Source organism: Camelina sativa, chromosome 15 (genome assembly GCF_000633955.1).
Source record: "Camelina sativa cultivar DH55 chromosome 15, Cs, whole genome shotgun sequence".
NCBI classification, from domain to species: domain Eukaryota; kingdom Viridiplantae; phylum Streptophyta; class Magnoliopsida; order Brassicales; family Brassicaceae; genus Camelina; species Camelina sativa.
Genome location: NC_025699.1, coordinates 13,387,979 through 13,415,440, shown reverse-complemented (window position 1 = coordinate 13,415,440; position 27,462 = coordinate 13,387,979). Strand labels below are relative to the sequence as shown.

The window sequence follows — 27,462 nt, the reverse complement described above, 5'->3', positions numbered from 1 at the left end:
CAATTAGAACGAAATTATATGTCGGTTTGGGTTCACAAATGAGATGGTTAGGGTTTAGATTTTACAATTAAAACGAAATTAGATGGTTAGGGTTTAGATTTTACAATTAAAACGAGATTATTTGTCGGTTTGGGTTTACAATTAAACATTATTTAGTTCAATATAACATGTAAAATATAAATATTACATGCTATTTTAAAAAATTACACCAAATCTTTCACTCTTTCTATCTAACACTAAAACAGAAAAGGGTGATTATGTCTTTTCACTCCCAAAAAAATGTGGGCCCTATGATATTTTCCAATGAAAAAATGTTGTTGTGGTATTCTCTTAAATAACTTTCAAAATTGTGGTATTCTCCTAATTAACCCAAAAAAAAACATAACAAAACACAAAACTTGAAAGCTTTTAACGCAACAATTTGCCACCAAAAGTTGGGAAAAACCAACGAGCATCCTTGAAAGGTATTAGCGATATATCTGCAAAATGCTGAAACGATTGGACAACACTCTCGAGTTCAATATCATAGACGCAGTCATTAGTTCCATAGCATAGACCAATCTCATTGTATCTATGAAGCTGATCATTACTAAAATATACGCAATTTGTTTTCACTCCATCTTTAGCTTCAACGGTTGTTCCTTGATCCAAAAACAACGCTTCATTCCCAATAGAATCTATTTTAATCCACTTTAACGAATTTGGATCCATCTTGTGGATATCGAATTTGCATATCTTCCTCGCGATCATCAAAACCTCTCCGGACATAGTCACAACAAGACTATAGTCATGATCTTTCTGAAAATCCGGAGAACTAAAACTTGCACATTCATTTGGAGAAGCACCACCACGAAACTCATAAACAGTGATTGTTCGACTTAGACTAAGAACGTAAAGCTTGCTTTCTTTAAACACCATATCGACGCAACAACCTTGCATGTCTAAAGGTTGAAGCACTTTCCAACTATTGTTACAATAACTTTTCTTGTGATATGCAATAAAGCATTCAAGATTCCACACAACTAAGTAATCTCTGGTCCTTTCATCTACCCACAAAACTGCATTCTTTATTCTAACTTTTCTGATCTTACTCGAAGAAAAATGTCCATACTTAGTTTTATAATCTAAGGTCACCATGAAGTCATACTCACCGGACCTCTCAAACCTCATTAGCGATCCATCCATAGCTTCCAGACTCGGAAGACGAATCCTCTCTCGAGTAAACAGATTGAAAATATAAAAATCAGTTCTATGGTCTAACATCAAGAACCAGCTACCACAATTTGCCAAACAACGACTCCTATGGAAATCAAACCCTAGATCTTTTACCTCGTATGTTTTGTACTGAAGAGGATCAATCAACTTACATGAAATATGGCTGTAGTTTGAAAAGAGAATGATCCATGGAGTTGGGTGTTCTCTGTAGCATAGTCCAGCAGTGGAGTACCAATCTAAAGAAATGGACCTGGCTCGATGAAACTCAACAAAGTTCAAGCGTTTGAAGATCGATCGAATCAAGTCCGGGACAAGCGTCTGCCACTGATCTGATTGTTGTTTACATTTTTTCACTATTGCCCTAACTTTGATCTCTTTGGCTGTGACCTTGTAGGTCTGTGCAACATCAACGGTGGCTTCAAACGACACACATGCCGAGTTGTTGTTACCCTTTTTTGGGGTTTTAGAAGCTTCCACGCAAGAGTTCCATTGGTCCAGAGATATTTCTAGTCTCTCTATGGCTCGTCCAACCCCTGAAACTGCATAACCTTTGATGATTATCTTACCAGGCTTCACTATTCGTACGTCTTCGAGAGAGTGTATTGTACTCAGATCGGGTACAAGCATCGAACACTTTGTATCGGCGTCAGAACCGATCATCTCCTTCTTCTTAGGCGGCAACTTTAGGGTTTATTTCACATTAAAACCCCCAAAAAAAAAAAGAAAAAAACTTTAGATTATATTTGTAGGTGTATGATAAAAATACAAATGACCTAAACCAGAGTTATTAACCAAACCATTTGTGGAAAACTAAACCAAACTAAATCAGAGTTAACACTTAACAGTTTCTTTTGGATAATCTTGAACTGGTTATTAGAATGCGTTGGATTATTAAAATTATTGGTTTGTGATATTATTCTTCATGAGCAAGTTAAGCCATTACCATCTTAGCTAAATTAGTTTTAATTTTGCTTTTCTTTTTAAATCCTCTGTTACAAAACAGAGACTTTTTTTTTTTGTCTAAGGTCTTTTTAGGTCAAATCTGTCCAAGGTAAAAATATTTGTTGAATTTTGTCGAAATAAAAGTCGAGAACCCTTATATGGTCTATTGATAAACTGATCCATACAAAGGAATCAAAAGTTGGAAAACCGAGGAGCTCCCTTGCATTGGGCTGATTAACGGGACAATAGAGGTCATCCAATTAAAAAATGTGTCTTGAGTAAATCAAGACTTTTATCCGATAAACACTACTAGAAAATACATACTGTAGATCAAAACATGACATTTCAATCAATAGAAACAACAAATTATGAAAAAAACCTCGTATGACATAACTTCAACAAGTTTATGTTTTGTTTACATAACTTCACAATTATATATATATATATATATATATAGCTCGACTCCTTTGTATCCCGTAGCAAACTACTCTACTCTGTCACCGAATCCGTCCTCCTAGGGTCAACCAATCATTATTGCCGGGTCCGGTCAAAAACACTTCTCAGTAAGATCTTTTCCCATCGTTTGAGCCAAACCCACCAAAGCTACTCCTTCCGCCTGACTGAGAAGAACGATCCGAGCCAAAGTCCCCAAAACCAGATGAACGGTTGCTTGATGATCCCCCTGAACGGCCACTGCTGCTACCATAATCACCTGAACGGCCACCACCAAAGCTGCTTCTTCCACCTGACTGAGATGAACGACCTGCATCGAATTCTTCAGGGGAACGCATACCAAAGCTCCCGAAACCAGAACGGTCAGAATCACCAGAATAGCGGTTGCCTGAACGGCCACTGCTTCCACCATAACCACCACTGCTGCCACCATAACCGCCACTGCTTCCACCATAGCCACCACTGCTGCCACCATAGCCGCCGCCACCTGAACGACCACCATAGCCACCACCACCTGAACGACCACCAAAGCTTGAACCACGATCCCTCATGCCTCCTCCAAAGGACCCACCGGATCGAGCACCGATTCCTTCAAACATGCTTGCACTGCCACGTTCCACAGCAATGCTAGGGAGCTGAATTTAAAACCCAATAGATACAACCAGTTACTCGAGGCCTTCAACATAAGAAACAAATAGGTAAAAACAAGGCAGCTTATAAAACCTCAGTGAATCGGCTTCCAACTTCTCTCTCGATTATTTTTACAGCCCTGGATTGATCTTGACTGTAGATGAGAATAGCACTGCCTTTCTTTCCTGCACGACCAGTTCGCCCCGTTCGATGAACAAAAGTCTCCGTGTTATTAGGGAGCTCATAATGAATTATCTATTCATGATCACAAGTCGGATAGATTGGTTTAGTAAGATGAGACAATAGAACTCGTTTGAAGCAAGAAAAAGTGTAGTTTTGACTCACCAAATCGACATTAGGTACATCAAGTCCACGGGCAGCAACATCAGTCGCAACAAGGATATTAAAATGCCCATCTCGGAAACCAGCAAGCGTTCTTTCCCTCTGACTCTGCGATATATCACCATGTAAAGCTTCACATTTGAAGCTTCTGGCCAATGCATATGAGAGACGATCAGCATCCCGTTTTGTTTGGGTAAAGACAATGCATTTTCCTCCTTTAGCATGCTCCTACAAAAGAAATGATATTATAAACACTTGAGTCTTTGCCATACACGACTGACAACTAAGAAAGAAACACCAGAAATGAACACATCAGTTCAGAAGCAAAGTAGAGAATGCATACCGTTACAAGAGGACCAATAATGGATGCTCTTCCATAAGAATCTGCTATGATAGAATAAGTTGTAATTCCATCTGCCAGTTTCTGATCAGAATCTCCAACCTAAATAAAATAACACATCACAGTTAGACAAAAACATAATAATAGTACATGTTTCACAAAATGTCATTTCATTAAGAACTCTGCTAAACACAAGCAAGTACGAGACTACTCACAAGATCAATCGTCAAAGGATTATTCAGGTACTTTTTGGTAAGGGATCTGATCCAACTGGGCATTGTAGCAGAAAACATCATGCTCTGACGTTTCTCTGGCAATTTTTCCAATATAATTTCGACATCCTCAGCAAACCCAACTTGAAGCATCTGATCAGCTTCATCCAAAACCACAAACTGAACTTCTGATAGATTCAAAGCTCCCCTTTTCATGAGATCAATGACACGACCAGGAGTTCCAACCGCAACATCAACACCATAGTCAAGCTGCCTCATTTGCTGTCCAATCGGTGTACCTCCATAGAGACAAATAGTATCCAAGCTTGGAGCAGATTCCCTAAACTCCTTCTCAACTTGGCGAGCAAGCTCCCTTGTCGGTGCCAAAACCAAGCAAAGCGGATTCCTCCCTCGTCTGTCACATCAAAGATCACACAAAAACCCCCAAAATCAGTGAACTAATTAGAAACCGTAAATCTCTGAACCTCAAATGATCGTTAAAGACTCTGTAAACACTAACCCATGTTTAGCGTTGTATTTGATGATTTTATCAATGATTGGAATCCCAAAAGCAAGAGTCTTTCCAGTTCCAGTCCTAGCACGACCGATCATATCTCGTCCCTGCATCGCTGGCTCCAACACAGCTTTCTACTCAAACCACAAAAACAAACATAAAATCTCAGTTACTCATAATTCAAGAACATGGAACACGAAAGCTGAATAATTTCAAATTTTGATCTGACAACATAACATACCTGTATAGGAAAGAGTTTCTCAATACCCTTACTACTCAAAGCTTTAACAATCTCCGGAGATATCCCAAGCTCAGATATCACAAGCCCATCACTCTCGATCCCTCTCTCACTACTCTCAGAGATCGCAAACCCACCAGTAGAAACCATCGACGCTCTGAACTCCGACGGTCCAGATTGAAAATGAAACTCCCTTGCTTTAACACCAACAAACGCAAACCCAGGCTTGACATCGGAAAAAGATCCAATTGTAAGATCGGAGACCCTGGCTACGGCGGCGGCTGGTGCAGAGCTGTGAAATGAAACAGCGTTAATTGAAGTCAGCGATGCGGAAAGAGTCCTCCTTGATGCATCAAGGAGTGATCGACGAAGCACAGTGGTGATCATTTCGGATTCAGGTGTTTCCTGATTAAGGAAAAATGTAAAACCCCAAGATTTGGGAATTAGGGATTTGTAAATGAAGAAGACAGACACAGAGGGTTTTAGTTAAGTTCTTCAACAAGAACAGTGCGGATGCAACAAAAAAATATCAGCGGAAGGGTTTAGGTGTGATCGATATACGGGTCGGGTCGGATATCCCAAAGTATAGCCCATTGGGCCTTTACTGGCTTATTATCGGAGATGGGTATTTCATATCTAAAATAAAGTTAAGCGGTTAAATCAGGATTTGAGTATAAATCGGGGTTACATGTGCAATAAAGCTTCAATATAATAGGACTGAGAAAAGGGTTCGGAGGTAAAAGGAAAGCTTCGCCGCTTCTTCTCTTCTTCTTCTTCTTCGTCTTCGCCTCTCTCTGTAAATTGCTTCTTCAACCGTCTCTGTGATTTTGTATCCAAACGTGAGTTTTCTCCTTATCATCAGTGTATTATTAATCTCGAAGTTAAGAGATTTGTATAAACCTAAAATTGTTTCCCGTCAATTTTGTGAAAAAACCCTAATTTCGTGTGTCGCTTTGGTTCATACGCGCTCGGTTTTGGTGTGTCTGCAGATTTAGTATCGAAGAAGAAGATGTTGACGGAAGATGAGATTAAACGGCTGTACAGAATCCACAAGACGTTGATGCAGATGTTAAAGGACCGTGGCTATTTTATCGCGGATTCTGAGCTTACGATGACCAAGCATCAGTTTATTAGGAAACATGGCGATAACATGAAAAGGGAGGATCTTGTTTCTCTCAAGGCTAAGAGAAATGATAACAGTGATCAGGTTTTGTTCAGCTCCTCGTTAGTGTTCTTTCGTCTGAGACTATCATTGTTTATCTAATTGGTTTAGATTGGGTGTGAGATGAGAACAGAATGTGTTAGGGGTTTTAGTGTTAGAGAATGTTTCATTTAGTAAGTAGACATTGGAATTGTTACAGAGAGCTAAGTTTTGAAGGTGGTATAGATAAATGTCATCTCTTTAAGTCGGTGAGGAAGCTGTAGAGATGGTATTTTAAGGCCATAACATAGAGCAAGATTGGTATCTCTGTGGGGTTTGATTCTTCGTTGTGTTAGTCTCTGATTCCCTGTGCCCTTCTTGCTGTAGCTCTATATTTTCTTCCCTGATGAGGCGAAAGTTGGAGTTAAGACGATGAAGATGTACACGAACCGGATGAAGTCAGAGAATGTTTACAGAGCAATTTTGGTGGTGCAGCAGAACTTGACCCCTTTTGCTCGAACTTGCATTAGTGAGATCTCTTCTAAGTTTCATTTGGAAGTCTTCCAGGTAAAGTAAAGAAGAAAACACACTGATTTCTTCTGTTTTCATGATTTTGTATCCGCTGTATACACATCAGCATCCTGAATTATGGTTGGGTGGTTGATGCAGGAGGCGGAAATGCTAGTGAACATTAAAGAACATGTTCTTGTTCCTGAGCATCAAGTTCTTACCACCGAGGAGAAGAAAACTTTACTGGAGAGATACACAGTGAAGGAGACACAGGTTAGTCGATTTAAAAATCATTGTTTTTAGTAATGATAAGCTTCTTGTGGTTTTGTGTGATTAAAGTTTGGAACTTTGTGGGTGTTGTTAGCTTCCAAGGATCCAAGTGACTGATCCAATCGCAAGATACTTTGGACTAAAACGTGGGCAAGTCGTGAAGATCATTCGTCCAAGTGAAACTGCTGGTCGTTATGTTACCTATCGCTATGTCGTATAAGCAAAACAAAAAAGCTTTTGTGGGTCGGATTGCAAGTTGAACACTGAGAGTTGTGAAACATAAAAGAGTAATGCATTTGTACTAAACCAAATTGTTGACTGTGTTTTATTTTTGTTTATCAGATAGTAGAATTAAAGCTTAAAACAATTTTTGTATATGCTTCTATCCAAAAGCTTGCAAGATCTTATCTGATCAAGAAACCACTAGACTCAAGAGTTCACCCTGAGATATATATAAACCGTAAATTCAAATAAAGCAATTGGGATAACTTGAATTTATCCAAAACTCGAGTTTCTTTTGATCATCCACACTTTTTTTCTTATGATATGGCCAAGCAAATGAGCTACAATATATGGAAGAAGGAAGTAAAGGAACACTCTTCACTCAAATTGAGAAATAAACTAAATTAGGGAATGTGAAATAATGATATAACTTATGTTTGTTTACGAGACAAGAAGTAGCTACAGATTTATATATAGCTCGACTCCTTGATAAACTACTTAACTCGTACTGAGTTCTCCTAAGTCAACTCCATTATTGCCGGATCAGGTCCAAAACCTCCACCCAACACTCCTCAGTAAGATCTTTTACCATCGTTTGATCCAAACCCACCAAAGCTACTCCTTCCACTTGACTGAGAAGAACGGTCTGACCCAAAACCTCCTGAAGAACGGTCTGAACCACCTGAACCAAATCCCCCAAAACCTCCTGAAGAACGGCCACTGCCGCCACCATAACTACCACCACCTGAACGGCCACCGCTTCCACCATAACCGCCACCATAACTACCACCACCTGAACGGCCACCGCTGCCACCATAACCGCCACCATAACTACCACCACCTGATCGTCCTCCTCCAAAGGACCCACCAGATCGAGGGACTCCTTCAAACATGCTTGCGCTTCCTCTTTCCACAGCAATGCTAGGGAGCTGAATTCAAAACAAAATAGATACAGAAATGTTACCCAAGCATTCAAACAAAAGATAGAAAGAGTGTAAGAAAGAGATATTAACCTCGTTGAATTTACTTCCGACTTCTTTCTCAATCATTCTAACAGCCCTGGATTGCTCTTGACCGTGGATGAGGATCGCGCTACCTTTCTTTCCAGCACGACCTGTTCGCCCCGTTCGGTGAACAAACGTCTCCGTGTTATTAGGAAGCTCATAATGAATTACCTACACACAAAGCACAAGATGTTTTAATAAAATGTGAAACCGAACTAGTTGAAACAGAACTAGTTAAGTGCAAGAAAAAATGTAGTATAAACTTACCAAATCAACATTGGGTACATCAAGTCCACGGGCAGCAACATCAGTTGCAACAAGAATATTGAAATTCCCATCCCTGAAACCAGCAAGTGTTCTTTCTCTCTGAGCTTGGGATATGTCACCGTGTAAAGCCTCACATTTGAAGCTTCTCGCCAATCCATATGCAAGGCGATCTGCATCCCGTTTTGTTTGGGTAAAGACGATGCATTTCCCTCCTTTGCCATGCTCCTGTAAAAGAGAAGATGTTATAAAATCACGACTTGAAACAGAAAGAAGAATCAAAACGAGATACATACATATAATAGGTTTAAATGCAAAGTAGAGATTACATACCGTTACAAGAGGACCAATGATGGATGCTCTTCCATAAGAATCTGCAGCGATAGAATACATTGTAATCCCATCTGCAAGTTTCTGATCTGAATCTCCAACCTAATAACATAACAACACATGTGTCATTAAAACTACTCTGCTAAAGCCATTCAGGGATTCTGAGAAATTTTCAGATACAAACACAAGCAGGTATAAGACTACTCACAAGATCAATTGTCAAAGGATTATTCAGGTACTTTTTGGTAAGAGATCTGATCCAACTCGGCATTGTAGCAGAAAACATCATGCTCTGACGTTTTGCTGGCAACTTTTGCAATATAATTTCAACATCTTCCGCAAATCCAACTTGAAGCATCTGATCAGCTTCATCCAGAACCACAAACTGAACTTCTGATAGATTCAAAGCTCCTCTTTTCATCAAATCAATGATACGACCAGGAGTTCCAACCGCCACATCAATACCATAGTTCAGCTCCCTCATTTGCTGTCCGATAGGTGTACCTCCATAGAGACAAATAGTATCCAAGCTTGGAGCAGATTCCCTAAATTCCTTCTCAACCTGACGAGCAAGCTCCCTTGTTGGTGCCAAAACCAAGCATTGTGGATTCTTCCCACGACTGTCACATCAAAAAGACAACATAAGAACCAAACGAAACATAAATCTAAGAAAGAATCCATAGATATACAGTAAACACTAACCCATGTTTAGCGTTGAATTTGATGATCTTGTCAATAATAGGAATCCCAAAAGCAAGTGTCTTTCCTGTTCCAGTCCTTGCACGACCAATCATATCTCGACCTTCCATCGCTGGCTCCAACACAGCTTTCTATTCAACCAACACAAACATCAATAACTCAATTCAAAACATCTTGATCTACATAACCAAATGGAACAGAGAGAAAGATCATATATGTAATACCTGAATAGGAAAGAGTTTCTCAATACCCCTAGCTTTCAAAGATTTAACAATCTCTGGAGATATACCAAGCTCAGATATCGCAAGCCCATCACCACCACTGCTACTACCAACACCTTCCGAATCAACACCATCGTTACTCTCGTACGAAGAAGCGTACTCTTGAGCCGCGAACCCAGCAGAAGAAACAACCGACGATCTAAACTCCGACGGCGCAGATTTAACATGAAAGTCTCTCACTTTAACGCCAAAAGTGTTCGAATTCGGAACGAGAGGCTTGACTTTAGCATACCCATTTGCTAGATCGGAGACTGTGGCTGTGGCGGCGGCGGATGGAGCAAGGTGATGAAACAGAGCCGCGTTGATGGAGGTCACCGAAGCGGCGAGGGTACGCTGTGATGTGCCGAGGAAAGATCGGCGGAGTACTGTGCTGATCATTTTCAGGTATTCGTGAAGAAGAGTGAGTGATGGGTTCTGGTGAGAAGTGTGAATGAAATGTGAAACCCCAAAGATGAGAATTAGGGTTTTAGAAGAGACGGCAAAAGGGTTTAGAGAGAGAGAGAGATTTTAACAAAGGCGGGTATAAAGGGTGCATTTTGTTATAATCTCCTGCGGGTGAGTCTATGGTATGTTCGTGCACGTGCGAGTGTGTTTTTAAAAATTTTAACTTTCGCTTGAGCCCAAAGGTGTGTTCTTGGATGCAAAGCAAAGAGCCAAAGACCGAGTTAATGATTTCTGATTTTGTTTAATCTTCATTACGATTGAACTAATTCTTTTTCCAAATTTGTTTGTGCTATGTTTATAATGTTAGAGTCCATGACTTAGGAGTTTAAAACTCTTTCTGCAATCATTTTGGTTTGACTCTCAATGTTTCCTTTGGCTCTCCGGTGGTGGCAAATAAATCAGGCTCTGGTTCAGAAGGGATACATCACAACCAATACTACTTTGTGTCTCAAATCAGATCATAAGTGATTATATAGAATGAGCATAAACTGAAAGCATTTCGTCACTGAAACTCAATTGATCTTTAAGAATAGTTCCAAAACAAAAGACACATGTTTATACTACTAAAGCAAGAAAAGAGCTACAGGATCTGATCTGAAGCAAAGTCTGAGTTCTTTGGATCCGTAAGGTTTCAAAATTATTGCAGAGTCGTCGGGTCAAAACCTACCCGGTTGCGTCTTGAAAATGATATACCTTGTAGCCCCAATCTCATTGAGCAATGGTGGTGGAGACATCAGCAATGTTGCCAAACACTTTAGTCATATCCAAACGAGTCTTACAATGGAACTGAAGTTCATACTGAGCTCCAAGAATACGGTAACGTTTCAACCAAAACAGCTTCTTGCTCAGCTCGTGACTCTGAGCTTTGATGACAAGAAACCGTTTCTTGAACCGCATCTCAAACTGTTCCCTCGACTTCTTATCGACGTGAGGCGACCTTAGCACAGTGTACAGCGTCCTCGTGTCCGGCATCGCAACTTTACGGGTATGAGGAGGAAGACACCAAGCTTGCTTCTCCGGGTTGTCGAAAGATCGAATCGCTATGCAAATCTTGGTTCCTTTGATCTTTGATGTGCTTTCTTCTGCTGCCTCTTTCTACATTCAAACCACAAACACAACAACGATTCACAATGACTTCAACAACAAAACTTGTAGGACGTTTCTGTTGAATCTGGTGAAGGCAACAACATTGACACAATTCGATTTAGAGAATGAATGAGGAGAGAAACAAGTACCTGGAGAGCGATCTCCTTCCTACTCAATGGTTTGACATTCTCTGGAGCAATTTTAAGCTTAGATTTCTTAGATTTCGAATCTTTGAATTTACTCTCTGGTGAAGTAGCGTAACCGTGAAACGCGATTCCTGCGGGAACAAACATCGGCGGCTCAGATCTATTGTGGAACTCCCTCCCAAATGAGTTCGGAGACGACGCGAGAGTAAATCGAGGGGTGATGGAGGAGGCTGCGGTGGAGGATGGAGTGAGATTGTGAGAAAGACATGAATCGAAGGAGGTTAACGCGGCGGAGAGAGTTTGCCTCGACGGTAATGAAGATCGGCGAAGTACTCCGGTGATCATTTTCAGATTCAACGGTGAGACGGAGGAAATGAATCAGAGATTGGAAGAAGCAAAAGTGAAAAATCCCAATTAGGGTTTTTAATTTTTCAGTCGAAACACACAGAAGTGAGGACAAGATTGTCTGCGACGAGTGTACGTTAACTACGGTGAGCTATAGAGTTATGTTTTTTTTTTTCCTTTTTCTTTTGAGAGACAAGTTATAAGATGCAAAAATGTTAAATAAAATTCTCATGAACCCAAAGTGAATAAAAATTACAAAATAACTCAACTAGTTAAAACCAGAGTAATAATAATACATAAGAGAGTGAAATGCAAAAAAAAAACTATATCCATGGATTCTAGAGTTTCTGTGTAAACGTATCATCAATCCTAGAATCTCTGGTGAGTTGTCTCAGAAGGCAGATGATTACAACTGTTGGAATGATATGTTCTTCTTCCTTCCTTGTTTTTTTTTTCCTGCTTCTCATTGTTTTGGACTCTGTTTCACTAGTGTATGCTTCTGGTACTCGGATTCTTGTTGAAAGATTCAATAAAACGGAACATCCAACGATCTAACATTCCTGTTTTAAGACAATGATATGTTAGGCAAAGATTTTGAAAGATGAGTGTTGAGACAAAGACCACTGAAGATGGGGGCGAACCTGTTAAAGCAAAGGTACCGCCTAATACAGCGCAAAGCCGAGTGATTAAGTGGAGGAAACTTCGACGTTCTTCTTTGATTGTCACAGTGATAGGTGAAAGATCATATAAGAAGTAGACAGCTGGAAAATGGAAAGCACATCAAACAAAACAGAAACAGAGTAATAAAAATCAGGTGCGTACTTCAAATGAACTTTGCTCAACTAACCTGGCCATGTCCGGTCGAATTCAGTCATCGGCGTGTAATATTCAGTTACAGAGTATTGATTTGTTGACAGTACGTCTTTCGAAAGATATCTATATTCCGTGGGAACAATCTGCGCCATACCAGAAAGAAATTATTGACTTCGACTAACTAAAGCCTATGATTCGAAGTAACATATAATGAGGTTTAAAACATATACTCAGCAGAGCGAGATAACTAGATAAGTAAAAAGAACAGCGAGGGATTTGGATAAACACCTTGATATAATATTTGAATGTTCCACTAGTGTCATGCAGCATTCGGTTGGTGTCATCAAGTGGGTTGTGAATTCCCGGGTATTTCGGCCCAAAGGATAGATCATGAATCATATGACTCACGTTGACGTTCTTGGAACCACCAAATATCTGTAGGGTAAATAGATTAGTTATTTACTAGCAAGGGATATCAAATAGTAAGTCAATGAATGAGATGCAAATACAAATGATGAGAGCAATTTAGCGTCTATGAATCTATGTCATGGTACTTAATCAACCTACTTCAACGAATCGGATTTTAAAGTATGTTTCTTGGTTACACTTTTGCACTCGAGTCCTGATAAGAGGATGGCTTATTAAGCGAAATAATAATGATACCTACCATCTGAGCAACATAGATGTTCAGCCCGTGCACTGAAATATGGAAGTTTCCAGCAACCCGTTGTACGTCTAAGACACCATAAACCTGAGAAACAGCAAAAAGATCAGTCTCTGATTTCTTAAGAGCCGGTAACACAAAATCTCTAGTTTGTATATTGACAAGAGCAACGGTTAATACCCGACATCCTTCTCCATCTGACAATGCTTGCTTCACCTTTTTAATCATAGTCTCAGCAGCTTGATCAAAGCCTAGAGAACTCAATGTTTCGATTTCGGTCTCATTCTTGTGTTCTTCTTTGCCATCTTCAGCAAGCACAAAAGAAAAAGTGTGTACATGATTAAGTCTCTATTCTCGTACCAAAAAAGATAGCTACCATGACACCTATCTATCACTGGGACTCTCTTACATCTGCTTCACGTTAATGATACGCCTCAACTCAACTTGTAAGGTTCCCATTAAAATTTGATTGGAAGCACAAACTTTGTGTAATTCAGTCCTCCAGATTTACAACACATTTGAGGAAGGTGTACATCATATTATAAAATAGCTTTTTACCCTTATTTTTATGTCAAGGATCTAGTTGGTTGGGTAGCTGCTAGCTTTTGAATACACGTTTTGACAAGTACACATGACTATTTGTTCTTCCGAAAGTAACAAGACATATATACATTAAAGGACAGCTAAGGAAAATGAAGCTCGTCACAAAAGGTACAAACTCAGTAAAGGCTCAAAAAGTTAAAATGTTACCATGCTTGTGAGACGAGTGACCGTGACCATGCTCATGCCCCTTTTCAACAAGATCAGATAAATATTCTGTGCCAATGATATGTCCATGACTGTTGAGACGGAGCTGCAGATACTCGCAATTGTGAGTAATAAACTCGCTAATAAAAATGTACAACTAGAGAAAAATGCCATAAGAAGTGAGAGATTAAGATGCTAATCGAAATATCCAAACAGCTCCCTTCAAATAGAATGTTTAACCGATATATGAACAGTATGAACTGCTATACTGTTTCATGCGCAATCTAACAATATATACTTTGGTAATTTTAATAAGGTAGAAGAGAAAACATGTGAAAATACTTGTAATTTGCATTTCATCTTACCTTCCAAATGTTTGTATCAAGATCCACTTCATGCTTCCCTGACATGTCGATAGCATCCACGCTCAATACTACAAAACACGTAAGCTCAAATGACGAAGTTTACAACCACAAGTATTCGAGAAGGTGTGGAGGAAAGAAAGTTATATAGCCTTGGCAACTATGTGATCAGCGAAGTTCACTTACCATCACAAGGCAAAGATGGAAACGTCATATTTACATGTATTGGTAGAGTTTCTCCACGCTTTAGATCCACTGACATCTAGAAGGAAAAAGACATGACACAAATTCCATTTTGATTACATTAGCTATAATATACAAAATGATAAAAACTCCTACGAGTCAGTAAAATGGACGGAGAATGACTAGGGTATCAATGAGGTTGAATCAACAGAGAGACTTCAAATACATAATTTCCTAATGGTATAGATCACTGCAAAAATTCGACTGGGACATTCAACGCAATTTGCATTACCTCACTCAAGACATGTTACCTAGTGAAAAAAATACATGGTTCACAACAATAACAAAATCAATGAGGCAATGACAAATATGCATAGTTCTAACTAGAGTGGCATCAACGAATCTCAAGGATAACAGATGGAAGAATACTAATTAACAGCACTCATCCTCGGAATTTCATAAGACATATGGAACAGAAGATAATTCACTGCAATTTATACAACTATTCGTAGCAGTTTAAAGGCTAGAGTCAGGGCAGTAAAAAACATTAACAGTACCAGATTCCGCTTAAACTAAAAACATACATACCTGGTGCACTGTAAGTGTGTTAAGATAATAACTCAGCTCGTGTAAGAACAAAGTGGCCATTATAAGAAGTCCAACAATTGATACTACAATAACAACAAATTTAATGTTAAAATAAGCTTAAACACACATCAAGCATTCAAAAGAGGGCTTCTCAAACAACGAGAAGAGCGAATAGAAGAAAAAAAAAAGATCCAATTACCAACTGCACCCGATTGTGTCTTCTGCAACAAATGATCCTCTGCTCTTGGAAACGCATCGATGCTCCTTAGAGCTTGCTTCACACCCATCCTAGCAGCTTCCCTCGATGATAATAAATACTTCTTAAGCAAATCCAATACCGAGGAGGACCTCTACAAAACTACAAACCAACATTAGATATTGCCAAATTCATTCAATTCCACTCCCCTAATTAAACCATCAAATCTTTATCTTTCCTATTAGAACGCAATTCTCTTCTAAAATTGTAAATTTTTGCTCGATCTAGACAAAGCAGAGAGCTTTCATGGCGGTTCTATCTAAAGGGTCTAGCTAAAACAACCAAGAAGATGCAAGGCCACATTGCCCACAACGAATTCATCTACAAAAATCAGATTTTTTTCTAAGTATGATCTTCACCGGCCCTAGATTGGATAACTTCCCAACTTATGCGTAAACAATGGCGTAAGAAGAGAAGAAACAAAGATAATTCCAAAAGTAAAATCGATTTTAAGAGATCGTACCCGAATCAAAGATGATGAGGATGAAGCGCACGCCGGGAGAAGAAGAGAAAAGAGATCTCCGAGTCCGGGAGAAAGACAAACGAAAGGCTCTTCTTCTTCTACTTCTTCTCTTCTGCGGTGAAATTGAACGGCGTCTCTTTTTTTCCGTCTCTCTTTATTTATTAACTGCACCCCTCAATTTACTAAACATATCAGTTTTCTACATATACTTTCTTATTTGTGATAAAAGAGGACAATAGTCTTCTTTATTTACGTAAAACCCCTTATACTCTCTGAATTAGTGATTTTTGGGAGAGGAATAATGTTTTGTTTCAATTTTTTCGGATTTTGTTTAACGATTTTACATTTTTACTCAAAGACGATATGGGACTAGTTCTATGATGAAGCTAACCAAACTTGGGCCTTTGAATTGGCACGAATCATGCTCGTGGCTCGTGTTCTTTTGTTTTCTTTTTATTGTCTTTTTTATATTGCTAACAAAAACAAGTACAAGAGTTGGCTTTTAGTACAAAAAATTCCAAAAGATTAAAGTAGAGTGTGAATACAAACATTCTTGCATACTTTGCTAATGTATCAACTTGTGCGTTTTGTTCCCTTTGTTACGTTAAAGCAAATCTTTAATAACACCTTACCTTATATTTTTATATGTTGCTCATGCTAACATTAATCTTGATATGCCTAACATCAAAAGGCGTTTATACTTTTGTCGAAAAGGGTGATTGGTTGACAAAAGACAATATGCAACGTGATTGGGCCGTTCGTATAAACGCCTTTTAATGTTAGGCAGCAATTGGGACCCCATAAGCCCAAATCTCAAACTTCCCACCAGAAACTAACTCCCAAAATGATGCTTTGTTAAACAAAGCAATCACGTTTTACACAAGGCTTCCCGACAACAAAATAAGATTGGTGTAATCACTTTAATTGATTCAGACTAGTGACCACCCCCAAAAAACAATTTATACGATTCGTCGTAAGTCCATGCCATGATGTCGTGGGCCAAATGGTCCGTGTCGTGAATACTAAAAGCAGACTAAACATCAAAACCCTTATCACATCATTTCAATACCTATTTCGATCAAAGTCATATTAATTACCCATATGTCTACTTCCAAGTTCATAATCATGTCCATGTCTTTATCTATTTTTTGTTTTCATGATTAAGAAAAATAAACAAAAAGGAGAGAACACGTGACTTTGTGAGTCGTGAACAGTTTGTAAAAACATGCTTCACGTGTTTTAATTCATCCACTTATATTATCAACTTTTCTATACCTAACTTTAATCATGCTTTCAACTAAAAACTGTGTATTCCGTAATGCCTCAAAAATAAAATACGAAATCCACTTACCAGTTACCATTCACATTTATGGATCGACTTTCTATTTTTGGAAAGTATATTAAACCAAACGACTCCAAAAAGCCCACATGGCATAGACACTACATGTGGCCAATCTTTTCACAAACCCTCAAAGTCAGAATCCTAATTTATATCTTAACACAGTATGTATGTATAATTCTAAAATTCAAGTCCTATACTGTATTAATTATTTCAAACTATATATGACATATCGTCAAACTTCATAAACACAACACTAATTAATACATTAAAAAACAAAAATATATATACATTATAAATTTGTATATGCATGCATGAATAAAACTTATTAGCTTATATATGCATATCATTTATCTTTGAAATGATAAATACTCTGTACAATAGAAATATTGTAAATGTACAACACACACAAACAAATACAAATTAGATACACATTACTCAAGAATCTTACACAATTGATATATGTCATATATTTAAAAAAAAAAACCATTTTCTTTAAAACGATTTTTCTTTGTATGGAAAACATGAAGCACGTGACCAAATTTGCAGATATTTATTTATTTTCCAACCAAAAAAAAAGAAAAAAAAGTTATGGCACTTTCTTATATATACTTTACATGCAAAGTATGTCAATGTTGATTACTTTGATACGAAGATCGACCAAAGAGAGTAATCATCTTTTTAAGAAGAGAGAATCATGAATGGTTGCAGCTTAGATCTCTGCCTATCTCCAATGACCCCTACGCTTCAATTTTGTCACCAAGATTCTACGTGAGTGTTATTTATGCAAATTACTCCACTTTTCCATATTTAATTTAAACCTCTTGATTCGTTTTGAATAACTTTCTTTTTTAATATATAGGGTTAGTGATCATTCATCAGCCATGAAACCTAAGGACAACAATGCATTTTATAATGAAGGATTAAGCGAGTACGATCTTGTAGAGATCCAGGTACATTTTTTGTATGCTTGAGTGTTTTTTTCCGTTTTATATTAGCTTATCGATAATTTGATTATAGTATATTGAGGAGTGAAATTTGTAATACGTGAAGATAAGGGCAATAATAGAGATGGCAAGGAAGGATCGTGAAGAAACAACGTTGGAGTTAGCACCGGTGAGACTGGAATCGCCGTTAGGTTGTTCGGTGAAGAGATCCGTGAAGAGGTTCTTGGAGAAGAGGAAGAAGAGAAGCAAAACTATTACACTTACACCTAGAGGCTCCACCTCCTCATCCTCATCCTCTCCTCATAATTTCTAATTATCAACCAAAAAAAAAACAAAGTGGTTAAGAAAAATCTAGCTCTTCTTTCACTGATCTTGTCATTTTTCTCGATACTCGACGATATGAACTTCGAGTTTTTTTTTTGGTTTTTAAAATCAAGACGTTGCACTGGTACGACCACTGAAGCTGGTATAAAACTAGGATCATTTGGATCGTTTGTATTAGTTTTTTTCTTCCCCATTCATGTATGAAGTTTCACACTTGTCTTGCCATGAATTTATGAGGTTGTCCGTTTTTTCCAAGTTAGCTCTACGTAACTCTTCTACTTTTTTTTTTCCTTTACAAGATAAGAAATCGCTGGATCCACCAAAGACTACACTGCACAAGACTTAATGATTAGTAGTTTACGCGTCGCTCATCTTTGGCTCTTAGTCATTCACACCATTACAGAAGTTTTGTAGTATAATCTAATTTATCTACGGATTTACTCCAAAAGGAGAAAATGAATTCCAACATGATTCCAAATAATCACTAGTCAAGACAAAGATGCTACTAACAAAACCAGTTGGATCTTAGTATTGTACTGTAAGGCTCATCACAAAAAAGTAGATAAGCCTAGAAGATGAAATCTTGAAATAACCAATGAGAGGTGGATCTTTAGTATTGTACTCTTCTCAGGCTCATCACAAAAAAAAAAAGTAGATAAGCCTAGAAGATGAAATCTTGAAATAACCAACGAGAGAGGTGGATCCAAGAGTATTCAAAATGAGGGGTTGTGTAATCCTATTACTATTACAGGACACAAGTGTTAAGAGGAAACAAACATATCAGATAACAAACTTTGTAAAATCCCTTCCCCAGCTGCTTTCCAGAGCTAAACCTGTTAATCGAAGAGGATTAGCACCTATTGTGTTCTTTAGCCTCCAATCTCACTATTCTCCGGATAAAGGGTTCATCATTCTGTACACAAACACTAATATACCCTTCCCAAACTACTACACTAACTTCCCTATTTTGTTCCCTAAACGACTAGAGCACCAAAATATGGCTCCCCTCGGAAGATCTCTCTTCTTCCGATAACCTACTCCATGTTTCACATTCTTTCCCATCATCATAAATACACAACCAAGCAGAATTTGCATTTGTCCACCATTAAAAACATACGGAAAATAGAAGAGTTCAAAGTTATAAAAAAAGAAAANCACAAAAAAAGTAGATAAGCCTAGAGGATGAAATCTTGAAATAACCAACGAGAGAGGTGGATCCAAAGAGTATTCAAAATGAGGGGTTTGTGTGTTCCTATTACTATTACACGACACAAGTGTTAAGAGGAAATAAACATATCAGATAACAAACTTTTGTAAAATCCCTTTCCCAGCTGCTTTCCAGACCTAAACCTGTTAATCGAAGAGGATTAGCACCTATTGTGTTCTTTAGCCTCCAATCTCACTATTCCCCGGATAAGGGGTTCATCATTCTGTACACAAACACTAATATATCCCTTCCGAAACTACACTAACTTCCCTATTTTGTTCCCTAACGACTAAAGCACCAAAATATGGCTCCCCTCGGAAGATCTCTCTTCTTCCGATGTTTCACATTCTTTCCCATCATCATAAATACACAACCAAGCAGAATTTGCATTTGTCCACCATTAAAAACATACGGAAAATAAAAGAGTTCGAAGTTATAAAAAAAGAAAAGAAAAAAGAAGAGCAGAATCTAAAAGTACTTATCACCTGAACCCTTGTGAAAAGATTCCTACACCATCAGGTTACTTACAAGTTTGTTTCCCGAGTCCACACCACACCCCTTGACTGTTTTGATCCACAGCCTAGAAAACCAAGAACTGGAATCTTCCAAGCCCATGGTTTCTCTTTTCTTTATTAACCCCTCACAGATTCAGAGTTGATCTGACCACCACCCCTTGCATGAGACGCCGACTCACTAATTGCCGACGGTTTACGACCAAAGTTTAATAAATAGTTCCTTTGGTCGTCATTGGTGTGACGCAGACTCGCACGTAAAAGCTCAGCGGGCATTTCCCTCTTTATCGCCAGCTCCAAAACATCCGCTGCACTACCTTGGTTCTGACCTCGGATCGTCTCATACTTGCTTCTGCAGTATTTAGTAAGAAGGTTGAAGAATTCATCAAATGAGGCTCTCCAGAGACCATCATTAGGATTCCCATGCATGACTCGAGGAACAACCACTACTTCAGCAGCTCTCTCAAGAAGAGATATCAAGACAACTGAAGCACCATCCCCAGCAGAACTTCCAATAGGACGCAGAGGTGGCTGCTCTGAAGAACAAACTACAGCTGCAAGGCAAGCACTCAGTGCTCGGAGGTCCATTGCTTGAACACAAACCGTGACTGCTTTGGCAAGATTAGATATCGTCTCTGCTGCTAGAGTATCTGAAGGCAGGCCGCCGAACAGAAATCTCAAGTGGCGGAATACAGCCATACAAACAACTCGAGCAATCTCAGTACCTGGAACTAGAAGTTGCAAATACTTCGTAAGCATTTTCCGACCCTTGGGGAGAGTCGCTATACGTAGAAAGACAACATCATCCTTAGCTGTCATCCCGGATTTCTGACCGGTTTTGCTGAACGGATCAGCAAGTTGAAGTGCCGTCGCTAATCCTTCTAGCAGGATCTGCCGCTTCCTCTTGATTTGGGCACCGCCATCCTGGGGTCTTGTGTTTTGGAGAGTTCTGTCAATATCAACTATGTCAATAAGAACTCCAAGAGCATCTTCAATCGTAACTCTAGCTGCAACAAGAGGTTCCTGTTCCAAATGTTTTACTGAGCCCTTATGATCCCCGCTTCCATCGCCAGGAGAAGAGTCAACTTCGAGCAAGGCACGAGGCCTGCGGACAGAAGGAAGCGTAATTTTTCCAAGAGCATCTACATGAACCTGTGGTTGCTGTTCAGAACTATTACGAGACTTAGGCTGGTGGTCCTTCAACTGAGCGGGATAGAAGTGAGAGGCTGCTTTAATAGATCCGGCAGACTTCTTGGCAAGCTTAGCTTGGTGGTAATAATCATTGACATAAGGATCATTGCTGTGTGAATTGGAATGCTGCATTTTGAGGATAGTCTCTATTTCTTCTGAAGTCATGTGTTTTGATCTAAACTGCAGTCCACTTTCACTTTTCTGACTAGCTGCATCTGATGCCTGTTGAGAGAGGCCTTTGTTCTTTCGACTTCTATGAGATGACTTATGTTTGTGTTCCCTAACTTCACCAACTCCAAAAGGGACTTTACGTGATGGCGAAGGATAGGAACTATACAGTTGGGATTGTAGCGCGGCAAGCTGAGCATATGTTTGTCTCTGCTGGAGGGCGAGCAAATGTTGCGACATAAGAGCATTTCGAGGAGGCAATTGTTGATGATGTTGTTGCACCAAACTATGCAACAAACCAGAATGATCTCCGTGCACAAGACCAGGATCAGTGGCCCAATGCGGTTGCACCATGTTACCAAGAGTAGGACCGCACGACGCATATCTAGCCAAATTACCACCATACTGGGGCCCTTGCGACAATCCGGAGGGATGAAAGCTAGAATTTGACAGTGGTGAAAGTGCAGAATAGGTCAACTGAGAACCACCAGGAAGAGAAGGAGCGCGAAGGAGATTTCCGGGTGAAGCCTGAGGAGATCTGCTACCAGGCGGGGGAAATGAGGTGAAATTTGATTCTGGTAAGATTATCGGTTCGCTATTGTAGTGCTGCAGCTGTGGTTGCTGCTGAGGATAGGAGGATGTCCTGTACAAAGGTTTTGAATGACCAAATGATTGTGGCTGTGAGGACCATCTTTTAGCTTCTTGATCTTGTTCGTCCAACCAGCTTGTGAGCTCTGCATCATGTGTCCAATCGGTAGCAGAGGAACCTATAAGATAAGAGTTCAGTCAGAAAAAGCTAATCGTAGAAATAATAGCTCGAAACAGGTAATTCGATATTCAGATGAAAAAGTACTGAATTTGCAACTTAAAATGACCACAATACCAGGAACCAAGTTTATACAAGCTAAAAAATAATTCAGTAGTAACCAAGTTAGGAATTCAACTCACTCTCTCTTGAAAAGGATCCTGATCCTCTATCACCAATAACTCCAGGGTGTTTGGGTCCGGTAACATTTCTGTTTATCTACACAAAAGAGAATAGGTAGATTAAAAACCACATACAAAAAGTTAATAAAACTGGGAAAAGGTATATGCATTGCATGATAAAACAATTATGCTCTTCGCTCTTATTTGGAGGAAGTAGTTACTTTTGTAAGCTTGCCAGAAGAAAAAGAAGATAACTATCACATGCGACCATGACATGGTAGTTAAGATATTAAGATTTTCAATTATAGTGTTTGTAAACAATAATTATGCTAACCTTTGCAAAAGTTGTCGCTAGATCATCGATCTCAGATAGTGATCCTAAACCTCCACCCTGGAATCAACAACATGTATCTATCAGTAAAACATCAGTAAACGAATTTTACTATCATGTATTTATCAAGATGTAAGCTTTTGACAGAGAAAGTCATGTTACCTCTCCTTTATCAAACAAGTGATACTCATCATCATCAGTATGTCCAAGAACAGGAGCGATCATTCCATCATCGTCAAGACCCCCAATTTCCATTTCGTCCAGATTCTGACCAAAAAACTCATATTGTGATGCATCAAAGAGTGTAGTGTTCTTATCTGCAGACACACAACAAAAACAACAGGTGCTTCAGAATCCAATATCATAAACACAAGAGTTAAACTCCTGCCCTCATAACCATAAAAACACAAACTTTCAATCAAAAGGAGATAACAACAATATATAAACATCACATTCACATGATTAAAAAATTCTCTAAAGATAAGTTTTTTCGTATTCAAAACTGGTTTATCATTTGTGCATTGTGGAGCACAACAACGAAAGCTAAGCAAAACCCATAAATCCTCAGTACAAGACAGATCCCATTATAGCTAAGTGACCTAAATCAATACAGAACACAATCACATATATCTAAGCATAAATCTCCTTCCTTTATATGCTTAAACGAAACAACCAACACACAAAACCGGATCCAAAATGAAGCTAAGCAGCCAAAAAACCATAAAGAGGAAGAAAGAAACATTCTTTTGAGAAGAGACAGAACTGACCTAAGGACGAAGCACGAACAAAGTTGTACAAATCCCTGGAATCGGATCTCTCCATGATCAAAACAATCAATCAAAAACGAAAAGGGTTTCGGAAAAAGCAAAGCTTTATGAAGAAGCAAGAGAACATAAGAGAGAACCCTTTACCCCCTTAGGGTTTGTGAAGGAGAGAATGAGAAAAAAAAACAACAAAATTGAGAAATTTGAGAGCGGGGTAAGTAAAAAAACTTAGCAGAGGAGATTTGCTGCTAGGGTTTTCAATTTGGAAGAAGAAGAAGAAGAAGAAGGGATAATAAAGAAAAAACAAAATCTAAAATCTCTTCTCTCCGCGATAAAAAAGAGAGAGAGAGAGAGGGATGAAGAAGAGAAGGGAAGGAAGAAGAAAGCAATGGCCTTTATTTTTTCTTGTTCTGTTTTTCCCCTTCGCCGTGTGTAACATCGACACATGACCTGACCTTTTTCCCCAAACCCATAAAAAACCAACACCTTTTTTTTTTTTTTTTTTTTTTTTTTTTCTTTTTCNTGTTTACTCCTTCATAAATTAATATAGTTTTAAATAGTTACATAATCCAACATATTTTAATTAAAAGCTAATTTTATTATAAAATTTATTGCTCAAAATATCTAAAGATTTTAATTTTTTCTTTTTTAAGAAAATGCAAAATAGTTTTACTACACATCTATTGCCTAAATGATTCTTGTATTAGTCAAAGAAAAAAAAGTGAAGCTTTTTCTGTCCGATCCCACTGATTCTATTATTCTTGAGGTTTAAGACCCATTACTTTACTTGTTCCAAACTCAACCAAAATCTTTTTTTTTTTTTTGACAACAAAACTCAACCAAAATCTTAATATTTTAAAAATGCAAAGATTTGTATATATTATCAAAATTATATATAACTCAACGACATGTGTTACTTGATCCATGTGATTGTATTTCATCCCGGTCGGTTCAAATTGATCTCATTATGGTCCATTTAAAAAAAAAAAAATGAATATTTATGCCCAATTCGAACATCTATATCAATTATGAAAATGTTTGATGTTTAGTTGTATTTTCGTTATGAATAAAGTTAATAAAATGATTATTAATATAAAAAATGATATCTATGTTTTATTCATTGTTTTACAACCAAGGTGTTGAAAGAGAACCAATGATAAAGCATACAACAAAGTAAGGGTTATATTGTAAAGTTCATCACACAAATCTGAGAGAAGGTGGAGGTATAGTAGTATTACATTATACATATGGAGATGAACCTATGTATCCCAATCCTAGAAGAGCCAATGCTTCCTTCTGGGTTTTCTTGTTGGAACATCTGGAATAGCAAGAACTACTCAGATTGAGATTCAGAAGCAATGGAGATAATTAGTGAGTAATAATGATAAAGGTCTTAATAAGTAGAGTTGAAATGCAGGAAACTGAGTTTTACCTCCATTAGCGTATAGTGAATTGTAATGCACTTCGCTCCAGAAGCTAAGCCAAGCCTCTGCAGAACAGGGAAATGATTCAAACAAGAAGGTTGAGACCGAGTATAAAGTTGGCTTAGAGCGTAAAGGGAGAAGAGAGTGAGGCTTTGTACCTCTAAGAGGGTTCTTGTTATGAGGAAGTATCTCAATGTAGGATTGATCCCGAAAGGATGTGACTAAGCAGATCTTGGCTTCGAACTACAGTAATGCTGAGTCAGCAGCCAGTGATTCAAGTAAAAAAAAAAACGAAATGTGAGCGTATAAAAGGTTAATTTTGGGATGATTCCTCAAGATACAGTTGCTCAATAGAAGATCCAATCTTTAAGGTGTGTTTAGAAACCAATTGTAGTCTTATCGTAAACTCAAAAGAAGGTATTTCTATTATAACTTACTCTATCTGCAGCAGCTTGAAGAGTTACATGATCTCCCCATTCACCAAGTCTGGTCACATCCAAAATGTATCAGCAAAAAGAATGAATCAGACAGTAATTTATTACTTGCTGACACAAAAACAAAAACTAAAACAAAGATGTCTCACTTTTTCATCTTCCTGGTGTAGTGTCTGTATCTCATTGGCACATATTCTTCGTATAACTTCCGCTCTTGTTTTAACTGAAAATGCACATGCTAAGTCAGAATCAGTCAATTATTAACTACTAGTCTATGTGACAAAGTTAAGAGAAACCAAGTTCAGAGGAGTTCCCAACTAAGAAAACTGGTGACTGTGAAATTCAAGAAATGCTTATTGCTAAAGCCGAGAAAAAAGTTTTAAAGGTTGAAAAACAAGTCACCAGAGACAGGACACAACAGCTAGAGAGGGTTTTGTGGGGAATTTTCATAAGAAGCAAGAGTCTTTGAATAAAGCCAGTGGATACAAACTAAACACATTCATTCCTGAAAGCCTTGACTAAATAAACAGTTGGACATTCTTCTCAGAACAAATCTATAAGTTTGTGAACAAAGAAACAGAGTTACACGATTGTTCTCAGACAGTACCTGCTTTACAACATGCTTCCTTACATGTTTATGGTACTCTGCATTGCGGAAAAGCTGGTCTGCTAAAGCTCGAAACTGGCAAACAAGTATAACATATGATGGCAGATCAAATCAATACAAAATCTTTTGAAAAGTTCACACAAGGTCTATATGGATGTCCCAACCGACGTACCTGGCAATTCCCATCTCCCTCCATTTGTAATTCAGCTAACCCATATGTAGCCAACCTAGACAAAAAAGAGAGACCATCTTATATGACTTAGACAGAAAGTTCAAAACCAATGTTTTAGAGCTATATAGCTTCAAAGCAATTAGTTTATTCCATCTAAGGCGTTTTGCCAAATGAACAATCTAATCAGCATCAAATGAAAAATGCGGTCAAGGAAGACATAAAAGGAAATGTCGAATTAAAGATAAGAACCTCCCAGAGAGCAGCTCATGGTCTAATGTTGCATCATTTATATCGGGTATTTGCCTGTTAACCCGAGGAGTGTGCTGCCAATACAAAATTCCACAAAGAAGATATTCAAAAAATGAGTAGCACACCACGCGTTCAAACTGAGATTAGGCAAAAAAAGAAGCTTATCATACTGGGATAGAATCCAAATGAGATAGTCTCTTCCCAAGCTTGCCTTCTCTTCTTAAACTCTCATCTTCAGCCAATATACGTGCAATGGTTTGATCATCATCTGTATCCGCGACACTGCTACTAAAACTCGAGTTGGAGCTCGCACTTGTACTACCGCTTGCTCTTGCACTTGCACTTGTACTTGCAAATGGATTCACATTGTTTACATCCATTGTATTTAGATCCTACAACCTAGGAAGCAAGAGAAAAGAGTATCTCTGATCAGTTTGAATGGCAGAAGCTGTCAAATCAAGTGATCTTGAGAAACCAAATCCAAAAGGTAATACTGTTGAAATCCGTAACAAAAAGATGACAACTTTGGATTCAATCACACAAAATCAAAGAAACCCAGATCAAAGATCACACTCTTTCAATCAAAAACCCCAAATTGAAAACGAAAGCCAAAACAATCTCAATTGCCACCAACGATCTTGTAAATGTTTCAATTTTCACTAACAGAAACGTAATTTAGAAACCCTTAAATCTTTAAAGCAAAACAAACAATATAATTTACCAACGAAATCGGGTTGCTTGACTTGGCGAACTCAAGTTATCCCAAATCGATCAGGCAAAGCAAGAAGAGAGGGGGAGAGATAGGGAGAGAGAAGAATCGTGGAAGATAAGAAATAGACACCTAAGTGAAACGTCAGCGACGAAAGAAGCTTAAAAAAAAGGTTTCTTTACTCCGATGAGAGCCAAAACAAAAAGATAAAAATGGATTCTTTCGGCGTCGGTCTCCGTCTCAGAGATGTTTTCTTCTTCCTGAGATTTCCTCAAGACTTCATTTTTATTTTCTTCTTCTTTGGCGGTCAAACAAAACGTCACCCATTTTAGCGTGTAGTTTATTTATTTATTTATTTTCAGTTAATTATTTTTGTTTTTTTAGTAATTTTCTGCAAAAATAAACGACTCAAAAAATTAAAAAATGTATGAAAAACTGATCTTTTATATGTGA

General features: G+C 38.3%; 9 protein-coding genes across 19 annotated transcripts; 2 read left to right on the top strand and 7 right to left on the bottom strand.

The window, feature by feature from the left end:
* Positions 409-1,875, bottom strand: LOC104748429 (putative F-box protein At3g03730). The gene has a single exon (XM_010470072.1). It carries the CDS (start codon positions 1,873-1,875, stop codon positions 409-411), a length of 1,467 nt encoding a protein of 488 aa, XP_010468374.1.
* On the bottom strand, positions 2,418-5,403 carry LOC104746685 (DEAD-box ATP-dependent RNA helicase 53-like). 3 transcript variants are annotated; one of them, XM_010468212.2, is made up of 8 exons: positions 4,890-5,403; positions 4,655-4,782; positions 4,138-4,549; positions 3,926-4,024; positions 3,586-3,810; positions 3,334-3,495; positions 2,870-3,245; positions 2,418-2,839 (listed from the first exon to the last, which is right to left on the bottom strand). In XM_010468212.2, exons 1-8 carry the CDS (start codon positions 5,271-5,273, stop codon positions 2,718-2,720), a joined length of 1,908 nt encoding a protein of 635 aa, XP_010466514.1. In that variant the 5' UTR covers positions 5,274-5,403; the 3' UTR covers positions 2,418-2,717. The 3 variants fall into 3 exon arrangements, with proteins under 3 accessions (XP_010466514.1, XP_010466515.1, XP_010466512.1); XM_010468213.2 differs by having other exon boundaries at positions 2,418-3,040; positions 3,083-3,245; XM_010468210.2 differs by having other exon boundaries at positions 2,418-3,245.
* LOC104746684 (DNA-directed RNA polymerases II and IV subunit 5A) lies at positions 5,615-7,192 on the top strand. Its single transcript, XM_010468209.2, has 5 exons — positions 5,615-5,725; positions 5,876-6,093; positions 6,415-6,594; positions 6,697-6,810; positions 6,902-7,192. The coding sequence occupies exons 2-5, from the start codon at positions 5,896-5,898 to the stop codon at positions 7,025-7,027; spliced, it is 618 nt and encodes a 205-aa protein (XP_010466511.1). The 5' UTR covers positions 5,615-5,725; positions 5,876-5,895; the 3' UTR covers positions 7,028-7,192.
* On the bottom strand, positions 7,355-10,108 carry LOC104746683 (DEAD-box ATP-dependent RNA helicase 9-like). 3 transcript variants are annotated; one of them, XM_019237289.1, is made up of 8 exons: positions 9,551-10,108; positions 9,330-9,457; positions 8,836-9,247; positions 8,631-8,729; positions 8,301-8,525; positions 8,043-8,204; positions 7,712-7,958; positions 7,355-7,675 (listed from the first exon to the last, which is right to left on the bottom strand). In XM_019237289.1, the coding sequence occupies exons 1-8, from the start codon at positions 9,983-9,985 to the stop codon at positions 7,602-7,604; spliced, it is 1,782 nt and encodes a 593-aa protein (XP_019092834.1). In that variant the 5' UTR covers positions 9,986-10,108; the 3' UTR covers positions 7,355-7,601. The 3 variants fall into 3 exon arrangements, with proteins under 3 accessions (XP_019092834.1, XP_019092835.1, XP_010466510.1); XM_019237290.1 differs by having other exon boundaries at positions 7,355-7,759; positions 7,808-7,958; XM_010468208.2 differs by having other exon boundaries at positions 7,355-7,958.
* LOC104746681 (40S ribosomal protein S10, mitochondrial-like) lies at positions 10,536-11,760 on the bottom strand. Its single transcript, XM_010468207.2, has 2 exons — positions 11,287-11,760; positions 10,536-11,146 (listed from the first exon to the last, which is right to left on the bottom strand). The coding sequence occupies exons 1-2, from the start codon at positions 11,626-11,628 to the stop codon at positions 10,760-10,762; spliced, it is 729 nt and encodes a 242-aa protein (XP_010466509.1). The 5' UTR covers positions 11,629-11,760; the 3' UTR covers positions 10,536-10,759.
* LOC104746680 (endoplasmic reticulum-Golgi intermediate compartment protein 3) lies at positions 12,060-15,842 on the bottom strand. Of its 2 annotated transcripts, none has more exons than XM_010468205.2 (12): positions 15,705-15,842; positions 15,185-15,343; positions 14,986-15,068; positions 14,401-14,476; positions 14,218-14,285; positions 13,856-13,958; positions 13,286-13,410; positions 13,109-13,192; positions 12,730-12,876; positions 12,476-12,584; positions 12,270-12,389; positions 12,060-12,188 (listed from the first exon to the last, which is right to left on the bottom strand). In XM_010468205.2, the coding sequence occupies exons 2-12, from the start codon at positions 15,270-15,272 to the stop codon at positions 12,115-12,117; spliced, it is 1,077 nt and encodes a 358-aa protein (XP_010466507.1). In that variant the 5' UTR covers positions 15,273-15,343; positions 15,705-15,842; the 3' UTR covers positions 12,060-12,114. The 2 variants fall into 2 exon arrangements, with proteins under 2 accessions (XP_010466507.1, XP_010466508.1); XM_010468206.2 differs by having other exon boundaries at positions 15,185-15,335.
* Positions 17,700-19,463, top strand: LOC104746678 (protein JAZ13-like). 2 transcript variants are annotated; one of them, XR_760944.1, is made up of 4 exons: positions 17,700-17,814; positions 17,906-17,996; positions 18,097-18,456; positions 18,614-19,463. XR_760944.1 is itself a non-coding variant. In XM_010468203.1 (3 exons), the coding sequence occupies exons 1-3, from the start codon at positions 17,741-17,743 to the stop codon at positions 18,301-18,303; spliced, it is 372 nt and encodes a 123-aa protein (XP_010466505.1). In that variant the 5' UTR covers positions 17,700-17,740; the 3' UTR covers positions 18,304-18,543. The 2 variants fall into 2 exon arrangements, 1 of the variants encoding a protein (XP_010466505.1); XM_010468203.1 differs by lacking the exon at positions 18,614-19,463 and having other exon boundaries at positions 18,097-18,543.
* LOC104746679 lies at positions 18,896-23,771 on the bottom strand. Of its 3 annotated transcripts, none has more exons than XR_760946.2 (6): positions 23,418-23,771; positions 22,813-22,967; positions 22,654-22,710; positions 22,341-22,416; positions 20,007-22,159; positions 18,896-19,147 (listed from the first exon to the last, which is right to left on the bottom strand). XR_760946.2 is itself a non-coding variant. In XM_010468204.2 (5 exons), the coding sequence occupies exons 1-5, from the start codon at positions 23,470-23,472 to the stop codon at positions 20,154-20,156; spliced, it is 2,349 nt and encodes a 782-aa protein (XP_010466506.1). In that variant the 5' UTR covers positions 23,473-23,771; the 3' UTR covers positions 19,527-20,153. The 3 variants fall into 3 exon arrangements, 1 of the variants encoding a protein (XP_010466506.1); XR_760945.1 differs by lacking the exon at positions 18,896-19,147 and adding an exon at positions 19,527-19,664; XM_010468204.2 differs by lacking the exon at positions 18,896-19,147 and having other exon boundaries at positions 19,527-22,159.
* On the bottom strand, positions 24,502-27,309 carry LOC104746677 (OTU domain-containing protein DDB_G0284757). Of its 3 annotated transcripts, none has more exons than XM_010468198.2 (10): positions 27,022-27,309; positions 26,471-26,699; positions 26,301-26,374; positions 26,052-26,106; positions 25,880-25,954; positions 25,422-25,495; positions 25,276-25,324; positions 24,997-25,081; positions 24,847-24,903; positions 24,502-24,747 (listed from the first exon to the last, which is right to left on the bottom strand). In XM_010468198.2, the coding sequence occupies exons 2-10, from the start codon at positions 26,678-26,680 to the stop codon at positions 24,689-24,691; spliced, it is 738 nt and encodes a 245-aa protein (XP_010466500.1). In that variant the 5' UTR covers positions 26,681-26,699; positions 27,022-27,309; the 3' UTR covers positions 24,502-24,688. The 3 variants fall into 3 exon arrangements, with proteins under 3 accessions (XP_010466500.1, XP_010466504.1, XP_010466501.1); XM_010468202.2 differs by having other exon boundaries at positions 24,502-24,732; XM_010468199.2 differs by having other exon boundaries at positions 27,142-27,309.

Excerpts from the sequence above, each read along its gene's own strand:
- LOC104746683 (XM_010468208.2), bottom strand. The coding sequence starts at position 9,985 with ATGATCAGCACAGTACTCCGCCGATCTTTCCTCGGCACATCACAGCGT. Across the intron at positions 9,458-9,550 it reads AGAAACTCTTTCCTATTCAG|AAAGCTGTGTTGGAGCCAGC; the intron begins GTATTACATATA and ends TTGGTTGAATAG. Across the intron at positions 9,248-9,329 it reads AAATTCAACGCTAAACATGG|TCGTGGGAAGAATCCACAAT; the intron begins GTTAGTGTTTAC and ends TTGATGTGACAG.
- LOC104746679 (XM_010468204.2), bottom strand. The coding sequence starts at position 23,472 with ATGGAGAGATCCGATTCCAGGGATTTGTACAACTTTGTTCGTGCTTCG. Across the intron at positions 22,711-22,812 it reads ACTTGTTTGATAAAGGAGAG|GGTGGAGGTTTAGGATCACT; the intron begins GTAACATGACTT and ends TGTTGATTCCAG. Across the intron at positions 22,417-22,653 it reads TAGCGACAACTTTTGCAAAG|ATAAACAGAAATGTTACCGG; the intron begins GTTAGCATAATT and ends TCTTTTGTGTAG.
- LOC104746685 (XM_010468210.2), bottom strand. The coding sequence starts at position 5,273 with ATGATCACCACTGTGCTTCGTCGATCACTCCTTGATGCATCAAGGAGG. Across the intron at positions 3,496-3,585 it reads ATGTACCTAATGTCGATTTG|ATAATTCATTATGAGCTCCC; the intron begins GTGAGTCAAAAC and ends GATCATGAATAG. Across the intron at positions 3,246-3,333 it reads TTGGAAGCCGATTCACTGAG|CTCCCTAGCATTGCTGTGGA; the intron begins GTTTTATAAGCT and ends TTTTAAATTCAG.
- LOC104746678 (XM_010468203.1), top strand. The coding sequence starts at position 17,741 with ATGAATGGTTGCAGCTTAGATCTCTGCCTATCTCCAATGACCCCTACG. Across the intron at positions 17,815-17,905 it reads TTTTGTCACCAAGATTCTAC|GGTTAGTGATCATTCATCAG; the intron begins GTGAGTGTTATT and ends TTTAATATATAG. Across the intron at positions 17,997-18,096 it reads ACGATCTTGTAGAGATCCAG|ATAAGGGCAATAATAGAGAT; the intron begins GTACATTTTTTG and ends TAATACGTGAAG.
- LOC104746684 (XM_010468209.2), top strand. The coding sequence starts at position 5,896 with ATGTTGACGGAAGATGAGATTAAACGGCTGTACAGAATCCACAAGACG. Across the intron at positions 6,595-6,696 it reads TTCATTTGGAAGTCTTCCAG|GAGGCGGAAATGCTAGTGAA; the intron begins GTAAAGTAAAGA and ends TGGTTGATGCAG. Across the intron at positions 6,811-6,901 it reads ACACAGTGAAGGAGACACAG|CTTCCAAGGATCCAAGTGAC; the intron begins GTTAGTCGATTT and ends GGGTGTTGTTAG.
- LOC104746680 (XM_010468205.2), bottom strand. The coding sequence starts at position 15,272 with ATGGGTGTGAAGCAAGCTCTAAGGAGCATCGATGCGTTTCCAAGAGCA. Across the intron at positions 13,959-14,217 it reads TTGATACAAACATTTGGAAG|CTCCGTCTCAACAGTCATGG; the intron begins GTAAGATGAAAT and ends GAGTATCTGCAG. Across the intron at positions 12,877-13,108 it reads ACATCTATGTTGCTCAGATG|ATATTTGGTGGTTCCAAGAA; the intron begins GTAGGTATCATT and ends TTTACCCTACAG.
- LOC104746677 (XM_010468198.2), bottom strand. The coding sequence starts at position 26,680 with ATGGATGTAAACAATGTGAATCCATTTGCAAGTACAAGTGCAAGTGCA. Across the intron at positions 26,107-26,300 it reads CATGAGCTGCTCTCTGGGAG|GTTGGCTACATATGGGTTAG; the intron begins GTTCTTATCTTT and ends TTTTTTGTCTAG. Across the intron at positions 25,325-25,421 it reads TACACCAGGAAGATGAAAAA|ACTTGGTGAATGGGGAGATC; the intron begins GTGAGACATCTT and ends GGATGTGACCAG.
- LOC104746681 (XM_010468207.2), bottom strand. The coding sequence starts at position 11,628 with ATGATCACCGGAGTACTTCGCCGATCTTCATTACCGTCGAGGCAAACT. Across the intron at positions 11,147-11,286 it reads GGAAGGAGATCGCTCTCCAG|AAAGAGGCAGCAGAAGAAAG; the intron begins GTACTTGTTTCT and ends GTTTGAATGTAG.
- LOC104748429 (XM_010470072.1), bottom strand. The coding sequence starts at position 1,875 with ATGATCGGTTCTGACGCCGATACAAAGTGTTCGATGCTTGTACCCGAT.